The 20,271-nt window shown below is 43.9% G+C and overlaps 1 protein-coding gene across 3 annotated transcripts; it reads left to right on the top strand.

Moving 5' to 3' along the window:
• The first annotated feature begins 6,503 nt into the window (after positions 1-6,503).
• Positions 6,504-17,671, top strand: bmf2 (BCL2 modifying factor 2). Of its 3 annotated transcripts, none has more exons than XM_012855874.3 (4): positions 6,504-6,661; positions 9,363-9,602; positions 11,517-11,731; positions 14,294-17,671. In XM_012855874.3, the coding sequence occupies exons 2-4, from the start codon at positions 9,386-9,388 to the stop codon at positions 14,408-14,410; spliced, it is 549 nt and encodes a 182-aa protein (XP_012711328.2). In that variant the 5' UTR covers positions 6,504-6,661; positions 9,363-9,385; the 3' UTR covers positions 14,411-17,671. The 3 variants fall into 3 exon arrangements, with proteins under 3 accessions (XP_012711328.2, XP_012711326.2, XP_012711327.2); XM_012855872.3 differs by lacking the exon at positions 6,504-6,661 and adding an exon at positions 6,716-6,985; XM_012855873.3 differs by lacking the exon at positions 6,504-6,661 and adding an exon at positions 8,611-8,832.
• The last annotated feature ends 2,600 nt before the right edge of the window (positions 17,672-20,271 follow it).

Genomic DNA, 20,271 nt, shown 5'->3' with positions numbered 1-20,271 from the left:
CCTCCACAGTTCTTTAATAGGACAAGTAGGGCTGGGCGATAGGACGATACATATCGTACGGACGATAGAAAAGTGTCTACAGTGCTAATTCTATTCTATCGTTTCTATCGTTTCTACCACCATTTTATCTCGTATTCAAGCAAATATTCCCCAATGTAGACTACGACAAACTTATTAGTGTAGTCACGTAGCCTACACACAGTTTATAAGTGATAAACAAGATTTATTTATTTTTAATTCACAAAGAAGCGCCATCTTGTGGTTTTGCAACATGACGCTGCTTTACGGCTTTTGACTCACACGCGGGTTTGCGACATGCTTTACGTTACTTAACTCATGAGAGCTGAGAGACGCAGGAGGCTGAAGTCTTAAACCCGTGGTCGCAACAAACAGAGACAGCTACGCCGGCAACCCAAGATGAAGCACTTTTACCAAAAAAGTTTCGATAATCTATATTGCCGTTATGGTATGCAAACTTTGCACTACAAGGTTAAATATTTCAGAAACTTGTAACTAACGTTCGTTCAAAAATGTGTGCTTTTCTACTCCGAAACATTAGTGCACTTTTATTTATTTTGGTAATTTAATTTAAAAACCTGTAGGATTTTGAAAAAAAATGTGAAGGGTACTGTAGCGCTACCTCTGCCTCATTTTATGTATTTATGTTACTGCACTACAATTTATTTTTGTAATTTGTGACAGTACTATAAATGTCACTTCAGAATAAAGTTTGAAAAAAGTAAACAATTATGTTTTGTCATATTTTTCAGAGATTTGCTGAAAACTTACTTAATTGGGGCATATTGCAATATATATCGTTATTGTGATATAAAATAGTCCATATCATGATATATGATTTTTTCCATATCGCCCAGCTCTAAGGACAAGGACATTAAACATACAGCAAGAGCTCTGGCAAATTGAGAATCTGTAGCAGGACTTGAAATCTCTTCTTGACAGATTCTCTCCAGCATGTGCAAAGATTTCTCTAGATGTGCAAAGATGGTAATAAAAAACAAAAAACACCCAGAGGTGGTTCTACAAAGTACTGACTGAGGGGGGCTGAATGCATATGCACGGCCACATATTACTCATTACTGTTTGCGAGGAACATGCGTGCATCGTGTATTCTTTTCCTTCAACTTGATAATTGTATGTTACTTTCTGATGGTCTATCATAAACAATCCAAATTGCATAAAATGAAGTTTGAGGCTGCGAGTTTAAGGCATATGAATAGTTTTACATGGCACAGTACATTTGCATTCAACGGAGTCACAGTGTGATTAGCTCCAATGAGAAATAGGAAAAAAAATAGCCTTCCTTAAAATAAATTCAGAGAGACGTGGAGACAATGCAACAACAACCCCCTCCTGACTGCTTCTTCCCACTTTTGGGTGGGGTCCCTTTCACTGTGGAGTGGGGCTGCTGTAGATGGGGGGTTGGGAGCCATCGAGCTGCAGCTTAAGGAGGGGTGAGCAAGGGTGGGGGGCTGTTTGCTAGATTGCCAGTAAACTGAGCATGGGAATTTTCTGAAAAGTTGAGAGAGCCACATTTCGCATGTTATCAGCTGCACAACAAAGGAGGGGGACAGTGTGAAAACATAACATCCTGCACGAGCTGACCAGCGCTCCATTCAAAGGCTCCAGCATCTGCTTTCATCCACGTATCGTCTCTTGGGGAAAATCTGACTCACACGATGGATCAAATAGTCACACTCGCCTTGTTTTGCTTCACTCTTTTGCACTCAGTAACCCCATTTTTTCCCCCCCAACAGATCAGCCATGATTTCACAGCACTTTTTTTTTCTTCCTCTTTTGAGTGATGCCATGCGTAGGCGTGCCCCCAGCTTGCAATAAGGGTCAACAGCGAAGGTTGTTGTTTATGCCAGTGTCACAGTGCATCCATCAGAGGAGGACACTGTGAGTGCCCCCAGGGACTGAGCTGAATATGGCTCTCTAGTGTTGTAAACTTAGGCTGCTGGAAAGGACATTTTAATCCCAATTTGTTGTATTATATTATGTTGTCTCCCACTCTTAGTTCTTACTTAAAAAACCTTTACAAAACAATAAAAAACTATCATGCTCAGAGACCTATATTAACACATGGAAGAATGCTTATAATCAAATAAGCCAAAAGTTAAACTTCTTTTCAAAGTGCTAAGAGTGATGACAAACTAACTCTGAGAATACATGATCCCAGCAGTGAAACATGATGGTGGCAGCATCATGGCATATCAGAGCTACAATAGAAGATCAGGTCAAGCTATGTTGGAATGGCTCAGTCAGAGTCCAGACCTAAATACAATTTAGAGTTGTGGTAAGATTTGTAAAGCAAAGTTCAGAAACACTTGCTATCCATTCCTTGGCCTCAACTTTTTTGTTGAAACTATTGAGCAATAAAATTAGGTTTTCTGTATGTGCAAAGATGGTACAGAGTTAGAACCATAATTGCAGTAAAAGTTGGTTCCATAAAATATTGAATACATATACATGCCATATTATTTGGATTTTTTATAGTTAAAAAAAAAAACAATGGAAAACAAGGCAGTGTTATTTTTTTTATCTAGTTTGGAGGTATGCACCAAACAATGAGGCCAAAGGTTAGGAGGAAAGAAGTCATGAGAGAAATAGCTGCTGTGCATGCCTCCTCAAGATGGTGCTGCTTCCGGCGAAAATCAAGCGTTGAAATAATTGTTTTATATGGACAAACAATAAAACACTCATTGCAAAGTAGTAAACTGCAACTCTAAATTTAACATCAGTCCGTGTTTTACATGTCTGCTTGTACTGTATGCTCGTATGCAAAGTCTGCTTGACAGAAATTTTATTATCTGCGTCAGTCTGTAACAGTGCTCGTGCAAAGGACGTGCAGGTAGTCACGATTGGTCACTGCACAGGATGAATACGATGATACATATGCACCTGGATTAGCCTCCCATTATGGAAAAAACATAATTAGAGAGTGGAAAACAGAAAAAGAACGAGAACATGTAATGGGAGAAATTCTGCCAAAGTGATGAATTATAAGCAACATAACCAAAGCATTTTTGATAAGGTACTTATGATAAGGACTTTGGGTCGACCATGATTTTATTGATTTGTTGCTGAGGAAACAGTGTTTACTAGGAATACAGCCCTCTTAATACCCTTTCTCTCTTTTTGTAGATTCTGATCCCGTCTCTAGTTCCAAAATTGAAAAGCTTTTTTGGAGATTTATTTGTCATCTCAATTCAAGCATGAGCTCTTCAGCGTTACAGTATTCTATATGTAGTGTTAGCAAGCAAAACACCATCACTCACTGGTTTAAGCAAATATGTACAGTATATTGTCTGACTTTGATCACAAAGTAAACAAATGGGTTTTGGTCGATACCAAACCCTTAACCCTAACCCCCGAAGTAGTTATTTATGCCAACATAATTTTGGGTCCTAAATGTGTCCTCAATTGTTTAAACAAAGTAAATGAATCAAAAACGAATTGCATGCAGTTGCGGGTGTATTCCAGCAATCACGTTTGCTCTCCATTTTAAAGAAAGCTCATCCCACACATCTGGGTCACCTGCCCAGTGAAGGTGAATCCTTAGGTGTATTCATTTGGTCAAAATCCCGATTCGCCTGTCCTTGAAGCTAATGGCTTTTCTAGACGGGGCAAGACAAAAGCACATGTCTACTATCTCTCAAGAGCCAAAATGGTCTTATGCAAATGCTATTTTATTATCATTTAAACTGCTGTCATGCAGTGAAAAGAAGTTGATGATTCTTTACACAGGGAAAGTAACTTGGAGGCAATGTGCCACAACTGATAAAAAAATACTTACTCAGACCAGAACCTGTAAAGAGTTTCCAGTCAAAGTAATTGCACATTTGAAAAGCAAGGCAGAGTAAAAATATATTAAGTCATATTAACACAAATATAATATTATTATATAATATAAAATATTATATAATATTTTTTTGCTTTTACAGCGCCACATTTTCCTGTTAGGTGGTTACTCTGACCAGAAACAGTGTATGTATTCCTATTTTAGTATGTGTTTCACTGCTCTATTTCCTTTGTACATGATCTCTGGCTTACTAGTAACCTCCCAATGCAAATGTAACAATAGTTTAAAGGTTCGCAAAACTTGACTTTGCATGACTCACTACAATGTTTTTTAGTCAATAGTTAAGAATGTAAAGGTCCGCTTTGGTCTTTGAAGTACCCTAAATTCCTCTCAGACAACTAGTCACCTTTCCAGAGGGTGAGAAATGAATGCGCTTTTGATCTCCCCTGGAATATGGAGGGGGGAGGGGCTTAGGTATGGAGGCCAGGGTGTGGGGAAGGTAGAACCCCAGGGTTTGTGGGGTGGGCTCTGGTTGGTTGGCCCATTTGGTTCATGTTGTTTGGTTCATCTCTGGGTGGATGGGCCTGTGGGTCGGGGTGGAGGGTTAGGACCGGAGCATCATCTTCATGTTGGGGTTCACCTCCCGGATCCGGGGGTTGAATACCCTTCTGGGGATGTGGGTGCCAGTGTGTGTACTGCATATCCCTTTTTGTGTGGTAGCATGTGGGGGCACTGGGGTGGGAACATGTGAATGTGACTGTGTACGTCGTTTTCTGTTGGTCTATTTTTCAGGTTGGGTTTGAACTGCCCCCTCTCCTGGGACATCTCAGGTCTCCACAAAGTGTGGAGCCCATCCCTCCGTCCTGCTCTCCTCCGTTGGCTTGTGCCTTGGCCCGCTGGTCCGTTGGTGGTCCTTGGTGCCCGGGGCCGGCTGCTCTGGTGGGTGCCGGCTCGCTCCTGGGCCTCGGGTCCCTGGGGCCCTTGGCTGGATCCACTCCGGCGTAGCTGGCTGCCGGCTGAGCCCATGGGCTCGCTCCCATAGCTCCGGGGGGCTTTGGTGTTGGGGTGTTTCTTGGGGTGGCCCATCTCTGCTCTTCCCTCAGATGGGGGAGGCAGCTTTCCCTGTGTTGGCCCCTCTTGGGCACCTTTGCTCGGGGGGTCCATTCGGGCATCTTGGGGGGAGTCTTTGGTTCCTCAAAATCACTATTGAGCATTTTTCTTATGGAAAAACCTTACATACCCAAGTACACTCTAACAAACACCTACAGGTGGTTGGATTCACATACTTACAGATTCACTTCTATATAGAAGACCCATATTATTATCTTTAGCTGTCACTTCATACATTTCGTATTAAATAATACTGTATATTCTTCAGTGGTGTTGGTTTGTACCTGTATTATTTTATCAGTAGGTTTTGCTGTTCTTTTTTATATGTCTCTTTGCAGATGAAGAAGCAAACTCAGAGGATGTCATATTGCTCCCTCCTTTCCTCTCCTCTTTAACCTTTTCTCCCTTTAAGCATTTTGTCTCATCTGTTTCTCTCCTTTTTTCTCTCTTTTATCTTCCCGTTTCAGTGTCCACTGAACATAAAATTGTCCCTGCGTGAAATCTAATAACGCTTTTTGCATATAAACATCAAACGGAGCACTATGGCGAAAGCAGTAAGGCTCCACTTGTTTAAGTAAAATCTGTTGGGCTCTTTTAGGGATAAAGGCAAAATTCTTATTCTGCCACATCGCCAGACAGGACACAAAAAAAACAATTAAAAAAAAGATTTCTGCCGAATGAAGACACCATGAGTGTAATGAACTGTAAGTAAGATCTAAACAATGTATAACCTTGTAACAGAACCTCTCTTCAAAAATCCTGAACATCTTCCTAACAGCGAATCAGTGGGTGGCTTCGCTCAAGGTGGTCAGTAATAATACTATTAAGAAACTAGCAATTTGTTGTACAACAATGTTTGGGTCCAATGTTGAGCAAAGCAGTATTTATCTACATACAGACATATTGCACATACCCAAAAAATAAAAACCCATTATGCTGTATGTTGGATCTACTTGTTGCCTTGACAGAGCACAGTACACTACATCATCATATTCACCCCAGCAATTGGGTGGTGCAGCACCCCTATCTAGCTGAAGCTCCCTACCAGCTGAGCTGCGGGCTGAAGACGGTCCCCCTTCCACGTGTCAAGATACACAAAACAGGAGGCGGGACCATAACAAACTCTGATTGGTTCGCCGCGTGTCACCAGGTTCTGAAGCAAAGAGGACTGTTCTCTTAATTAAAGGGCCAGGAACATTTATTATTGTTTTTGTAATATATGTTAACGTCACATAGCAATGAGTTAAGGAACATACAGTTTGTAACCATGCCATATATATATATTTTTTTTTTCAAAACTAGATTTTATTTTGCGAAACATTTATACTTTATCCAACGCTCCCTCCCGTAATATCAAATAAAGAACCCGCTCGCTTGTGCAAATAGAAAAAATGGACACTGTAACCAAAGCGCGTTTTATAACCTGTCAATGTCTTGTTTGCATAACAACAGAGTAGCGCGTTTGACTTGGGAGTGTCCGGTGGGGGGGGGGGGGGGGGGGGGGGGGGATACAGAGGGGAGGGTGGGGGGTGGAGATACAGAGAGGGGAGGGGGAGCAAGCGAAATAAAGAGGGGAAAAAAGGAAAACAACCCCTCCGCTGCCAGCAGAACTCTGATGGTTGTGATGCGAGGAGGTACACGGCTCCCACCGCTACAGTCCGCAGAAAACAAGGTGACGGCAACTCGTCAAGATACCACCGATAACAACGGCAAGCGCTTTTCCTGGCGGTGAGTGTGTTAAAGTGCTCGCGCGGCGTTCGATGTTGCTGGGGGAACAGAAGTAACGGGCGAGCTCGCGCACACACACACACACACACATACACACGTCGCGTGCCTCGCGCTGCGGGACCGGAGTTTATAAACAAGCAGAGCGGGCAAGCCGGCCTCGAGGGGGGCATGCCCGGGCACAGACACGACGAGCGGCGCTGACAAAGGCGGACGGCAGGCGGGAGAAAGCGGTCGTCGAGCTGGACTTACGCTTTTTTTTTACACGAGTTATGGTTAAACGTCCCGATGTCATCGATGGAGAGCACGGGGACGGACAAGTAGCGGGTGAGATTCGGCACCGGCACCGGCAGATGTTCACCGGCGGTTGAGGCACTTTCTTCGCAGTTGCTTGGCGGCAGTTAGTTCACATGAGTTAGCTTGGTGGCTGAGATGTGAGGACGGCTGTGGTCGTCTCAGTTATGTTGTGATGGGCTTTGGTGATTTTTTTTGGGGACACTTTGTCCGACGAGGACGGAAAGCGCTCTAAATAGTCTTGTGTGCAAAATTAAGGGTTAAGCTTTACACTTGCTGCGGATTATAGCCCAGGTCGAAGTTGTTGAAGAAAACTTACCCAATTATGTAGGTAGTTCACTTTTATAACTTATGTAACAGCGACCCCCCACCCCTCCACCGGTTCATTTATCAATAAAAGTTGTTGCTGTGGGTGCTGTTCTGGAAGTGATGGGCTGTCCTGTTGATCTCAGCGGTCTGACGCGCGCCAGCTGTCCGGCATTCGGAGCTGCTGGTGCGGATGCTATTGCCACATCTCACCGGTGGACCAACCGGAGCCTCCTGTCTTCCGATTCAAAACAACCTGACTGCGTACACACCTTGGCACATGCCATACAGTATTGTGATTCCCTGTTGTTGTTGTTGTTTAGATCCCTTCTAATACAATATATACATATACAATATATATATATATATATATATATATATATATATATATATATATATATATATATATATATATATATATATATATATATATATATATTACAAATGGAAAAACCACAGGGCATGCCTGCTTTATATGCCTTTGATGCGCAGAGATATGAGAGCAGTAGCTGGAGAACGAGCAGCCCAGCTTTGCATGGTGGAGAGCGCAGATGGTGCAGCAGAGGGAGCCACTTTTTGCCGGGGCTTCCAGCCTCTGACCATCAGCCTGCTCGCTGCCAGGCCTCCCCTGCAGCCCCGGGGCAGAGAGAGAGAGAGAGAGTGTGTGTGTCTCCTCGTCTCTTCTCTGTTTATTTGTCTTATCTGTCTGACGCTGTGGTAGTCGTGCCAGTCCTCCGATGCCTGCCAGTGGAAATTCAAGACAGGGCTTGCACGTTTGATACTGTTGAAACTTGCTGCTCAATTGTTTATTTGCCACTTGCCTGAAGAAGTTAACACGCCGAGCGACTGCCTTGACTGGAACAGGGCCGACTAGATGAGGCGTGCTCCATAAAAAAAAAAAAAAAATCAGCGTAACTTTAAGGGGGGGGGGGGGGGGGGGGGTTATCACACGTGGGTGTCACTTATGAGTGGGTTTAGCTTCGAAGTTATATTTTGAATTAACAGCGATTGCTTCTTGTAGTATTCCTTTTTAAGTTATGGTCGCTACAGATGTGACATCACGCTCAAAGAAAGTTTTCACAAACAGAAACGTGACTTCAGCTGCCTTGCTTGGTCAAAGCAATTACTATATTTTTATTTTTTTTTTAATATTTTTTTTTGCATTCGCACAGTCCTGTTCGTTTTCTCTCCGCTTGCAGGACAAAAAAAAAGAAAAAAAAAAGAAAAAGAAATTACTGGCTCACTTGACAGAATGATATAACAGTTGTTTCCAAGTTGGGCAGACAGCCAACAAGGAAGAAAGAGAGAGAGAGAGAGAGAGAGAGAGAGAGAGAGAGCACGCTCCGGTGTGTCCAATAGGCCGAGTGAAACTGGTTATCTGTGGCCTGAAACGCTCGCTGCACGCTCCGCACTCGGCTGGCGGTCGATAGTCTGGAGCCTTGGTTTCACTCACACTCTGATTGCCGCCGTGCGCGCGTCTGTGGATCAGTGGAGCAGATGTCAGACGTCCGTCCGTGGACGGGAAGGTTCAGGGAAAGGAATGCTGATGTGGATCACCGGAGAAGCAACCTACAGTGAGTTCTTCTGGCTCTCGGTCTGAATTTGACTCATTATCCCGAAGGATTGGCAAAATATGCTTGGAGATCTTTAAATCCCCCCCCCCCCCCCACACACCACCCCTTTGCACAGGCTGTTTTCCAGGATTGGGTCCTGTTCAATTTTATCTTGGCTTCTTCCGCATCTACTGTCTCTGTTTTTGGCTCGTTTATATTCAGGCTTCTGAGATGATCCACCTCTGCTTCATTGTTTTCATTGTCACAGCATACATGTAAGCCTCTTACCAGCCATTATGACAAGCAAGGATTTCTGTCCATGCAACGCAGATCTGGTGAGATCATTCCATCTGCTGCGGGGCAAAACCTTTACTGATAACACGATTATGTTTGGCATTTATTTTTTTTGTTGTTTCCTTCCAAAATATTCCCCACTTACCTGCGGAGCATACGCTCACGAAAACTTGTGTGTTTTGTTTTGGTTTTTTATACGCCTCAAAACCATCCCTTTTCTAAACTTTTCCATACCATGTACTTTTTTTCCACTGCAGGGAGTCTACCGCTGAGGCGTCGGATGGATGATGAGGAGGAGGACATGTCGCTGCCCATCTCACAGCTCAGGGTGTTGCCCATCGGGGGCGTCAAATGCGAAGAGCGAGCGTCGCAGATCGCAGCCGGACAGGCCCTGGCCGCCGTCACCGCCGCCGTGGCCACGTCGCAGGGCCACGGCAACAACGGCATCAACGCGCTGCCCCGCAGCGTACACCGGCAGCCCCGCGCACCTGTTAACGGTGAGGAGCGGAGAGAACTTTCTGACCCTAATCAGGAAAAATATGAAGCCCGTCTGTCAGGTTCCTCTCTCCCCCTGTGAAGCTTCCTGGAGAGATCCAGGATTTTTAAAGTTATTAAAATTGGTTGTTCCATCTTGGCATGTTCTCATTGAAAAGATTAACCTTTTTAATCTGGACTTTTCCAACAAGTGAAATGACGCTGAATCCCTTTAGTAAAATAACCGCGACTGACTGCATGAGCAGAAAAGCAAGCCCAGATCTTAAGAAAGAGATCTTTAAACCATTTTTTGTGTTTTATCAAAATTACAGTTATTTTCTAATGCACTAGAAATACAGCCCCTAACTAAATTTAGACATTAATTGTGTTACAATTTTCGGGGGATGGGACTCTAGAACTCTAATAAAAGATTGACAACAACAGTTTCACAGACACACGGAGTGACAGACCCACGCCGATACGGCCCTCGTTCTAAATCTAATAGTCTCCCCCCCCACGTCTAATGGAATCCGCGTGACGTCACGTTAAGTAAATTAAATGAACGCCCGAAGCAGAATGTTGATTGTTTGTAGGCCCGGCATGGCCGCATGAGAGCTACCTGTTGTTCTGGGTTCATAATCATCGGGACGTTAAAAACGCCGCCCGTTGTGACCTCGCCGCTCATTGTGAACCAAGCAGTAATAAATGTCATACGCTTGGCTCGGCGCCAGCGCCTCCTTTGCAAACAGAGTGTGCTGTCGTGCTTGAGGCAGAATGGCAAGGCATTCTCCACACGATAACAACGAGAAATTTGTTTTTCCCCTCATAGTGGCATTACTGCAGCTATGCGGGGCCGGGGGGGGAGGGAGTGAACTCGGTGACAGCCGTGATAAAAGCCGGCAGTTCACGCAGAAGTCTTGTTGGCTTAATCGATTTAGGTGTTTTTAGCTGTACACCCGGGATCGATCTTCCTTTTCGGTCGTGTGGACTCCTTATTTACACTCCGACTGCTCACGTTCAGATGTTTCTAGTCACGACTTTTAGTGATTTACTACGTCTGTAAACATCCACTTTTTATCAGGAGGCGACTTCGCTCTCTTTAGTCTAAGCCTTTCACAGGTTGATCACTCCAGTGTGCTGCGAGAACGCCGCTCACTTAAGGCTGCAGCTAAAGGAGTCACAGAGCTCAGCTTTGCTGTGATGATGTGCGGCGCTACTTATTCTTAAGCCGTCCTTATTTATACTGACGGCGTCAGCTCTTGTTACTGCCCCACTACACCACGGAATATCAAAGAATTTCATCCTCTGTTCCTACTAGTTCTAAACTAATGTAACAGACGCATTATTACAGGTGTATTTATGCTCTCTGTCACATTTATATATTGATACATTTAGATTTTGTGACATGGGGTTTAATCCAAATAGAAAACAAACATCCAGTCAATTTAACAGGCATTTTAAAGGGTTTACTGAGCAGCATATAAAACCTTTTCCGTGTCCTGCTCTTTAATAGTGTAGCAGTGTCACAAGCTGAAGTCAGCCGGCTCATTTTTTTGAAGCTTGCCTACTCACATGCCGGTAGTAGCTCGCCACCTGTGGTTTTAAAACCCGAGATGGATGGATGGGCCGCTTTAGTTTCCCCCCGGGTAAAAGCGTAGGAGCAGCCGTCTGAACCGGCAGTGTGCAGCGTCACGTGGGACGAGGCGGGGCTGCGGCACACGTCTCATGCAGCTGAGAATGGTTTTAAACAGCAAAAACGGTTTGATGTAAACGGTTGTGGGAGGAGTCACAACGAGTGACCTTACATTGCCCTGAAACTGGGACTGAGAGTAAACATTATAGACCTTTTTACACTGACATTTACATAAAAAAAAAAACTTTAAAGAACTCCGTTTGTAAGAAACTCGGTTCACTCTTTTGTTCTTTTTTTTTTTTAGGCAGCGTGGGATTGCCCTTACATCTTCCTGCTCAGTTTGTGCCCATGGAGGACCGGGGAGAAAGGCAGATCGCTGAAGAGGAGGACAGAGGGGAGGAGGACGATAGAAGGGCCCAGAGGCCCGAGGTGGAGCCCGCGGGCGAGAGCGTCGAGGTCCAAATTGGCCGTAAGCTCCGAGAGCTTGGGGACAAGTTCCACCAGGATCACATTGAGCTGGTAAGCCTCATTTCTAATAACTGAGGTGAATCCACCATAAACCAGCTTTAGAGCATCGTATAAACCTTAAATGTCCCAAAGATACAAGGGAGTGAACCTTATAGTGTATAAACATACCAGCTGGTGCTTAAAACGGCCCGTCAATGGAGGCAAATTTTCAGAACGGTGAATAATATTTGAGTCAAACACCTATTTAAGCGGCTAAGTTCAAGATAAGTCGTTAAACAAGTTGTTTATTGTCCTGCCTGCGGGTTTTGGTTCGCCGTGTCCCTAAAGACCGGGTTGTCAGGAGCAGCTACAGATTCTTATCAGCCGCCCTGACGGCTCTGCCGCTGCTTTAACAGCAGAGCGCGGTTTCAGAAGAGCGGTTAAATGCGTAGTTTCGTGCAGGCGGCAACAACTGGTGGAAGACCAGAAAGACAAAAAAAAGAAGAAAAAAAAAACAACAGCGGTAGAAGAGCAGAGAGTTCGAAGAATGACGTGGCAGAGGAAGAGCAGGTGAGATCGATACCGCCGTCACAAACATCAGCGCGCGGCACGTCTGTGTCTGGGTAGACTTCGCCGGCTGTTTGCGCGCGCTTCTAAAAATAGAGTCTGACTCACACACTTATAGACACAGCCAGTAACATGATGGCTACCCACAATACCTCACTTGTCCCGCTGCCTGCCTCAGCCTGCGCGCCCTGTGTGTTTTGGTTTGCATGCGGGACTCTCTGGGCAGAGATAAGAGGCGGCTTTCTTTCATTCGCCTGATTTGTCTGGCGTCTGAGCTGGGATCGGTTTCTACCCTTCGGAGGAATATTCCACCTGGGAGGATAATCACAGACGGCCCATTATTCCGGCCAATCACTTCTCTTGTGTTGCTTCAGTTGGACAGAGCCGCCTGCATTTCCAGCAGAACTTGCCCTTGTGGGCTAATGTGTGGTTTGTTTGTTGTTGTTGTTTTTTTTTTTGGTTTTTTTATGCCTGGGTGAATCAAGTTTCACTTGTGGTTATATTCACCTTTGAGGCAAAAACTCCCACCCTGACAATAACCAAGAAGGCAGAATAAGGCACGTTGTCTTAAGGGTTTGGGGAATAGAAGGAGAAAAAAAAAAAAGGCCAACAAATTGCACAGTGTTCTCTGTTACCTATATAAAAAAATAATAAAAAAAACGAGCGCTAAAAGATGAGCTTCACCAGAAACACTAGGGTACTGTTTAAAATAAGCTGAGCAGTGTAGAATTAAGGGCGATTAGGGACAATTAGGGTTACGTTTAGTGGTGCTCCTTAAATGCAGTTCAGTCTGCTGGTTCCGCATCAAATAGCCTGTGGCTTAGGCTGATGCCTCGGCTGGTAGGGACCCCGATGCAGAGAGCCCTCGGAGTGCTTATGCAACAAGCTGTAATGTTTGCGGGTGGCAGCTCCACTCCCCACGGCGGCTGAAGGGGAGGCGGGAGATTCCCGGACGCACTTGAACACGACAGATGAGGGCACATCATTTCTTCTGAAAACGTCGGTGCCTGGAAAGAGGAGCGTCACAGGAGGCAGCGGGGTCAGTTTTGGTTTGTGTCAAAACAATTAAACTGATTTACCTTTTAGGTCCTTTGACCTTATTAGCGGTAATAGGGCCTTTTGTCAGTGGCTTGCACCGCACAAAATCACAGTGAGCTTTCAGGAAAAAACAAATACCCAGGAGCAGAGTTAGCTGATTTCAGCTTTTTAGAGCAACTCAAGCTGAAAATTTCTGTATAGATAGATAGTACGCCTTTTTAAACGGTGTGCGCGTTCCCAAAAAAAAAAAAAAAAAGAAGCTGACTGGCGGCGTTTCTTGTAGCCGAACGGCGCCCCTGTCGCTGCACCGAAGTTTCTGTGCTTGGGGATATCGGCGATATCAGTCCGCCTCGTTCTGCCGCGACACATCAAGCTGGAAATCCACCAAAGAGTGGCGTAAACTGTCTGATTATTGCAACAAAAACGCCACGTTCGTGTTGTTTTTCAGGTCTCGTAGTTACTTGGACGTTATCCCGACAGGCCAGTGATCAGCTGGCGAGGCAGACCCAAACAGCTAGCTGCCTCCCTTAGCGTAAATTTAGCACTGTTATCCGCAGCGACTTGGTGTTATGCCAGTTCACTTGCAAATATAGGATTGTACTGGAGAAAAATAAACATTTTAAGTTACTTTTAGTGGCTAAAATTAGCAAAATCTTGACCGGCTGCTCAGAGGATTTATTCATGTTTCCCCCAAACTGCTCTATGAAGGTTTTCTACTACAGGTTAGTTAAAGTATCACTGGGGTCAACTTTGCAGAACATCTCTTCAAAAACAAAAACAAAAACAAAAAAAAAAATCTGGACTTTCCCTCTAAAGAAAGCGAAGGCTAGTGTGGATGTGGGTGATGTTTTCTAGATACAAGCTGATGTTGTGGAAACATCCAGTCTGGGTGATCTAATGGTTTTAACTCCTAAGGGTTTATGACGAGCTGACGAGGTTTTTACCTGGAAGGAAATCAGATTGTGCGTGCCGAAGTTCCCTCCTCGTCTGGCCGGGTTCATTGAGGTTTCGTTTCTTTTTCTCTTGCAGTTCATGAGGCACCAGAGACAGCACCTGCCCGTGTGGATGCGCCTTACAATCGCCTTCTTTGGCTTTCTGTTCCCGAGGCAGGCTCTCGTGCCGCGCCTGGGAGGACGGCAGCGATGAAGGGACTCTCAGCCGGCCTTCGCGCGAATCGCCTCGCGCTCTCCGACTCGAACCAAGGACTCGAAGTTTAAAGAGATGGCACTGTAAGATGGAAACGACGGGTTTGGATTTCGTTTTCTAACTGAATATGAAGATGAGATGAAGAAGACACTGGTCGCCGCTGGACGGAGACTGATTACTGTTTTCCTTTTTTTTTTTTCTTTTGTTTGTTTGTTTATTTGTTTTGTTTCACCTCTCCGAGAAGAAGCCATTTTGTTTGAAGAGATATTTTGGAAATATTTGTAAGATGACCTATTTTCTACAGCAAACTGCTCTTTTTATTCTGGTGCGTCGACTCCTGAAGGACCTCCATCTGTCCAGGGAATGCCTTACTCTCTCCTGCCGCAGTGAAATGCCATTTTGCATCAAAAAAAATAAAAAAAATCATGCAAGAGAGAGAAAGAAAGAGAGAGAGAGAGAAAGATTAACGTTTAAGTCGCTTTCGGGTGACGAGACTGTGGACAAGTCTGCGCTGAAGTTACTGACGCGAAACTCTCAAGAAAGAGACTCCAGGCACATTTCTGAGTTATCCTCCTAAAGACGAAAGAACGCCCTTCTGCTCACCGTTCACCTCTCCACACATTGGCAACCTTAAAACCGTAGCTCTGGCTCAAATCAGCCTGCCGGTGTGTCACTCATCCGCAGACGCCGTCTACGGTCCGCCGTGCAGATTCAGGCTCTGCTAAAAGGAACCTACTTGAATTGCACGTTCCAAAGAGATTCAGGGCACATCGTTTTAAAAGATCTGATGCAGTAATAGCTTACCGGGGGGTGGGTGGGGGTGGGTCCTGTATATCCTGACGCCAAACAAGCACAAACAAACACCCAGAAGCCTCACTCTGTCTGGGATTTACGATCAGGGGGTCTGAGAACAATCACCTGGAAAGCCTCGGGTCAAAGGCCATCGGTTTCCACACGTTCAGTCGCTCACCTGGCTGGATCGACAATCGCAAGTTTTGCCCCTTTGCAAGCCAGTGGAACAGATGCATCGGCAATCAAAAGGCTCCCCCGCACTGTTTCAAACGCGAGATGTCCCACAATGCCAGCTTTCCTTCTGTACAGTGTCAAAAATGTCGTAGAAACGTCGGTTTCCACGAGACTTGTGCAACAACTCACACCAACACAGCCACTATTTGTCGATGTAAATTCTGGGATAATATTGTTAAAGATTGCTCCTTTTTGGTATTATATTGGTTATAGAGTCGTTATATAAACATTTGAAGACACTGATTGTTTTTTTTTTTTTGTTTCTTCGGGGAGTAGTTAGCAGCCGTGCTATCATAGAAATCTCACTCATTCAGCTGGATTTGGTAAAGAAAAGATGATCATGAAGTGTGTCACATGCTGTCAAGTTATTTTATTTTTTTTGCTTTTTTTTGTTTGTTTCGTTTGCTATGAGAGTAGCCGAGTTTGTTTCCTGCAAACACTGAACGCTGAGCCAGTTAAGATGGTATTGATACACACTGTCGTCTGCAGTCCACGGCGCCACCAGGTGCGCTCTCTTAACTACTCCCTGGGTCCTCTCGAAGACAAGTTTCATTTGTTGGTTCATTTGAAGTAATTTATTCTAATTTATTTTTGTGCGTACCTGCTCAGTGCTACTGTTTAGACGCCGTCTCGGCTTGTACAGTCCTTTCTTTTTTTTTTTTCCTCCTCGCCGTCAGGGAGCGTTTCACTTTTCAGAGCCCTGCGTGTGAGTAGGTTGGACTAAAGCCATGTGCCTCGTGCTCTCTCTCTCTCTCTCTCTCTCTCTCTTACGCGCAAAACGCCGCGAGTCGTCGCAAGTCGAAAGGCGAAATGAAAAGACAATCAAAACGTACAAAAAAAAAAAAAAAACGTGTGCCTTGTGAGTAAAAAGACCTGCCCCCCCCCCGACATCATCCTCATCAGCACTCGGCATAGTTTACCTCCGGGTTTCTCCGTTTCACAAATCTCCCCCATCAGCTCGCGAGGCACAGGCTCAACCTTTTTGACACCTCTCGGCACGAACGGCGACCTCCCTCTCCTTCTTCACCCTCTCAAAACCAGAAGCGACTGTTTTTGCAACATGCACTGTAAAAAGAGTTCTTTCTATTTCTTTTTTTTTTTTATCTGTATACTGTATTTGCGACCCCTCTCTTTCTACTTCTGCGCTGGACTTTCCCTCTAGACTGCTGGAACCCTTTTCTCTGTGATAAGCCGGATCCGCCCGGCTCATCCGGGTTATTTCGTGCTTTATGAACTGCACTCTAGTGAGGCTTTGAAGGGGGGTGTGGGGGGGATTGAGCCACCGCGGTGCCCAGTATTGTTTCTGTTTTCAGACGGGTTGAACAGCCGCTCGACCTGAGCCTGCCATCGTTTTCTGACGTTTCCACCTCGGCTCGAGGGAAGACGTTTCTGTTCGGTCCTTCGGTGTCTTTGATATCAATATCGATTTGTTTTGGAAAAGCCGAGAAAGACTGTCAAGTGATGTGATTTGTGGTTTTTCTATACATTTAACCTTGAATTTGAAACACCGGTTGCTATCTTTATACAATGAAATTTTTTTACACGCTGTTTTTTTTTTTTTTTTGTAAGAAGAAAGAACTTGCAACGCGACGTTTTGCGGTTTTCTATGGTTACAATTTTCAACATATGACATTCTTGATTTTTTTTTTTTTTTTTTTTTGGATATTGCAATGTCTGCTGTGTCACTCAGTTAAAGGGCTTTTTAATATATGTAAATGGAGTAAAAAAATGCATGTCCAACATTCCTGGAGATGAAATCTATATCCTAAAAGATCTGAATGTAACTTAATTGAGTGAGAATCACAATATCTCTTTTACTACATGAACTGAACGGGGGGGACTGTTCTCCGGAGCTCAGCGCGCACGCCGCCGTATCGTCTTCAACCTTTCGCTTTCTTCGCGTACAGAGTGGTCTCAAGGATTTCACACTCGTGTGTCCTAATGAAGTGAGACCCAGTCCAGATGTAGCAGTTTCTTTTTTGATGAAAGCATTGGCTGTGTTATCTTTGGGACTGCTCTGCGTCTCCTGTGCAGATTTTGAACCACGCAGGACACTGGAGCGACTGAGGGATTTAGAGGAGGAGGGCAGGGGGGGGGGATGTTTGTTCTTTTTCTAGTGCAATATGCTGTACATAAGAGCTTGGCTCACCAAATCTTACAGTTTCTCTTAATTTTGTTTTGTTGTTACATGGGTACATTGCTGTTTTGATTTCTATTAAAACTTTATGAACTATCGACATGTTCTCCGCTTCATTTCATTTGAGACAAGTCCAAATCCTGAGAAACTTTGTTTGCAAAAGCCTTTAATTGCTAAACAAAATCCACATCTTTTCTTTTTTCACCTACTCAACACAGTCCTCTTTGCCTTAGCGGGGTTTTTGTGCTGTTATATTAGTCTTTATTTCATGATGCTCAGCTGTGAAAAAGCGTGAGGGTTAACAGCTAATTTGATCAGAAGCATTCATAGTAATGAAAAAAACAAAACTCCCTACCGAGGGTAAAATGGCCCAAAACAATTTCAATGATACTCTGTTTACCTGACTGATTATTTAGTGTTGAACTTGAAACACAAAACAAAATAATTAGTTCTTTTAAAAATTACATCTCACAAATAAAGGACTACTTTTCACTGGATAATAATATTGATATTATTTACAGAGCTTCAGCTTTAACATAGTTTTAGCTGTGGAGAAAATACGTGTTTTCCAATCAAGCCATGAAATATAGATTGCCTTCTTAGGCTAAACTAGAAATTGCCACTAACTTAAAGACAAAAAAGGAATTAAGCAGACTACAAATACAAAGGCAACATACTGTATTTTTGGCAGAGTGGGAATTGGAAGGGATGCTGTATTCAGTTTTTTAAAATCAGGCTGTTTTGAAAAGTTTTATGGAAAATTAAAAATGCACCACAGTTTATACAACTATTCCGTCTGCAGAAGCAGAGCAAAACGTATCAAAGCTTAAAATAGCACATTTTTAACCTTATCCGAGGAGTGCTGTTATTAAAAGGCTTTTTTTAAATTCACTCCTGCAGCAGTTTCTATTTTGTAATTGCACTCTATATACAGTATGCAGCATTTCTTTTCCTCCCTTATTCACCGTTAACTATTCCAGCAGCATTGAGGCATTTCGTGTTTTGCCAAAATACACTTTTGTTATGTTGCGGAGCTGGAAACCCGACCACAAAACCCGCCACTAAGCCACAATAACTGGCTGATCATAAATGAGTATAAACGACTCTGGTAAAGACAAACCGATAATGCTGGTGTTAATGATACATTTATTCATGACCCACCTGCAAATTGCTCTGCAGAAACAAAGTAAGGAACCAAGCCACAACCAGAGTAGAGTAAAAATACAGCAGATATCTAAACTTAAGAGGGTAGCATTGGCCTGGTGCCCTTCTCTAGCAGTCACAAGGGGACAGGCAGCATACACACTGGACAGGTCGCCAGCAAAGACGCACATGAAAAACAAACAACACAAGCACACACTCATACCTAAGGGCAGTTTAGAGAGACCAATTAACCAAACAGACATGTTTTTGGACTGTGGGAAGAAGCTGGAGTACCTGGAGAGAACCAACATGAACAGGGAGAAGATGCAGAAAGAGGTCAGGCTGGCAAATTTGAACCATGGACCTTCTTACTGCAATCCAACAGTGCTATCAACGGCTCCACCGTAAACCCACATATTAAAAAAAGATTTGATTAAAGATAAAATCATCACATGTGGACTGAAAACACTTCCTATCTAAAACAGTAACATAAACAAAGGGGTCTGTAATTTTGATCACGCCCGTCTAATATCTGCAGGCGGACTGTTGGGTAATGTCGTTGCATGAAAGCTGTCCTTTTGCAAATTCTGTGGTCTTTCAAGTCTGAGACCATTTGCAGCGGATATCCAGAAATATCCAGAAATGCAAAGCCAATTATTATTCTACATATTAAAAGCAAAACTTTAAACAAGATTTAGTGAATCATCTGCATCATTCTCAAATGGATCCTCATCCCAAAAGGTTCAAATCTGCTCTGCCCTGGAAGCTGGCATTGAAAGGTCAGTAATGAAGCGAATATTTACTCGTATCTGTGAAAAAAACTCGAGCAGCTGGGTAGCATCCCAAGTCCTCATTAAAATTAAAAAGAAAACATATCAGTAGTTGAATGTGGATAAGTATCTAAGCTTCCTGAAGTGACAGGCTTGGTCTCATCCCTCAGTTTGGAAAGGTTTAGCTCGTCAATTTCTTCAAACAATCATTCACTGAAACACTGAAGTAGTCAGATGTTTTAATCTAGCCAGACCAGTAGCGATCATTTCCATTTCAACTACTTCAAAGTATTCCTGATCCAGCACAATTCCCAATTATAAGTGAGGAAAACAGTTTAATTTAAACTGTAAGCCCACCCCCACGTGCTTTCCCCCATGATAAACCCTCCTTTTCTCCCTCCTGGTCTCCTCCCCGTCAACATGCACGAGACTATGCAGCATTATTGTGGATCAGCTGATCCACAATAATGCTGCAAGAAATGTGATGAAAATCAACAAGAGGGATCATATTTTTCTTTAGCTTCCCTTGATTGGCTCCCTGTTAAATCAAGAATAGAATTTAAAATTCTCCTTCTCACGTATAAAGGCCTTAATAATCAAGCTCCATCATATATCAGAGCTCTGATTACCCCGTATGTTCCTAACAGAGCACTTCACTCTCAGACTGCAGGTCTGCTGGTGGTTCCTAGATTCTCTAAAAGTAGAATGGGAGGCAGACACCCTCTCTACTTTTAACATGGCTTTAAACGTTTCTTTTTGACAAAGCTTATAGTTAGAGTGGTGTA

Source organism: Fundulus heteroclitus, chromosome 15 (assembly GCF_011125445.2).
Source record: "Fundulus heteroclitus isolate FHET01 chromosome 15, MU-UCD_Fhet_4.1, whole genome shotgun sequence".
Lineage (NCBI taxonomy): Eukaryota > Metazoa > Chordata > Actinopteri > Cyprinodontiformes > Fundulidae > Fundulus > Fundulus heteroclitus.
The sequence above is the reverse complement of the archived record's forward strand: the minus strand, read 5'-3'. Positions and strand labels throughout refer to the sequence as shown.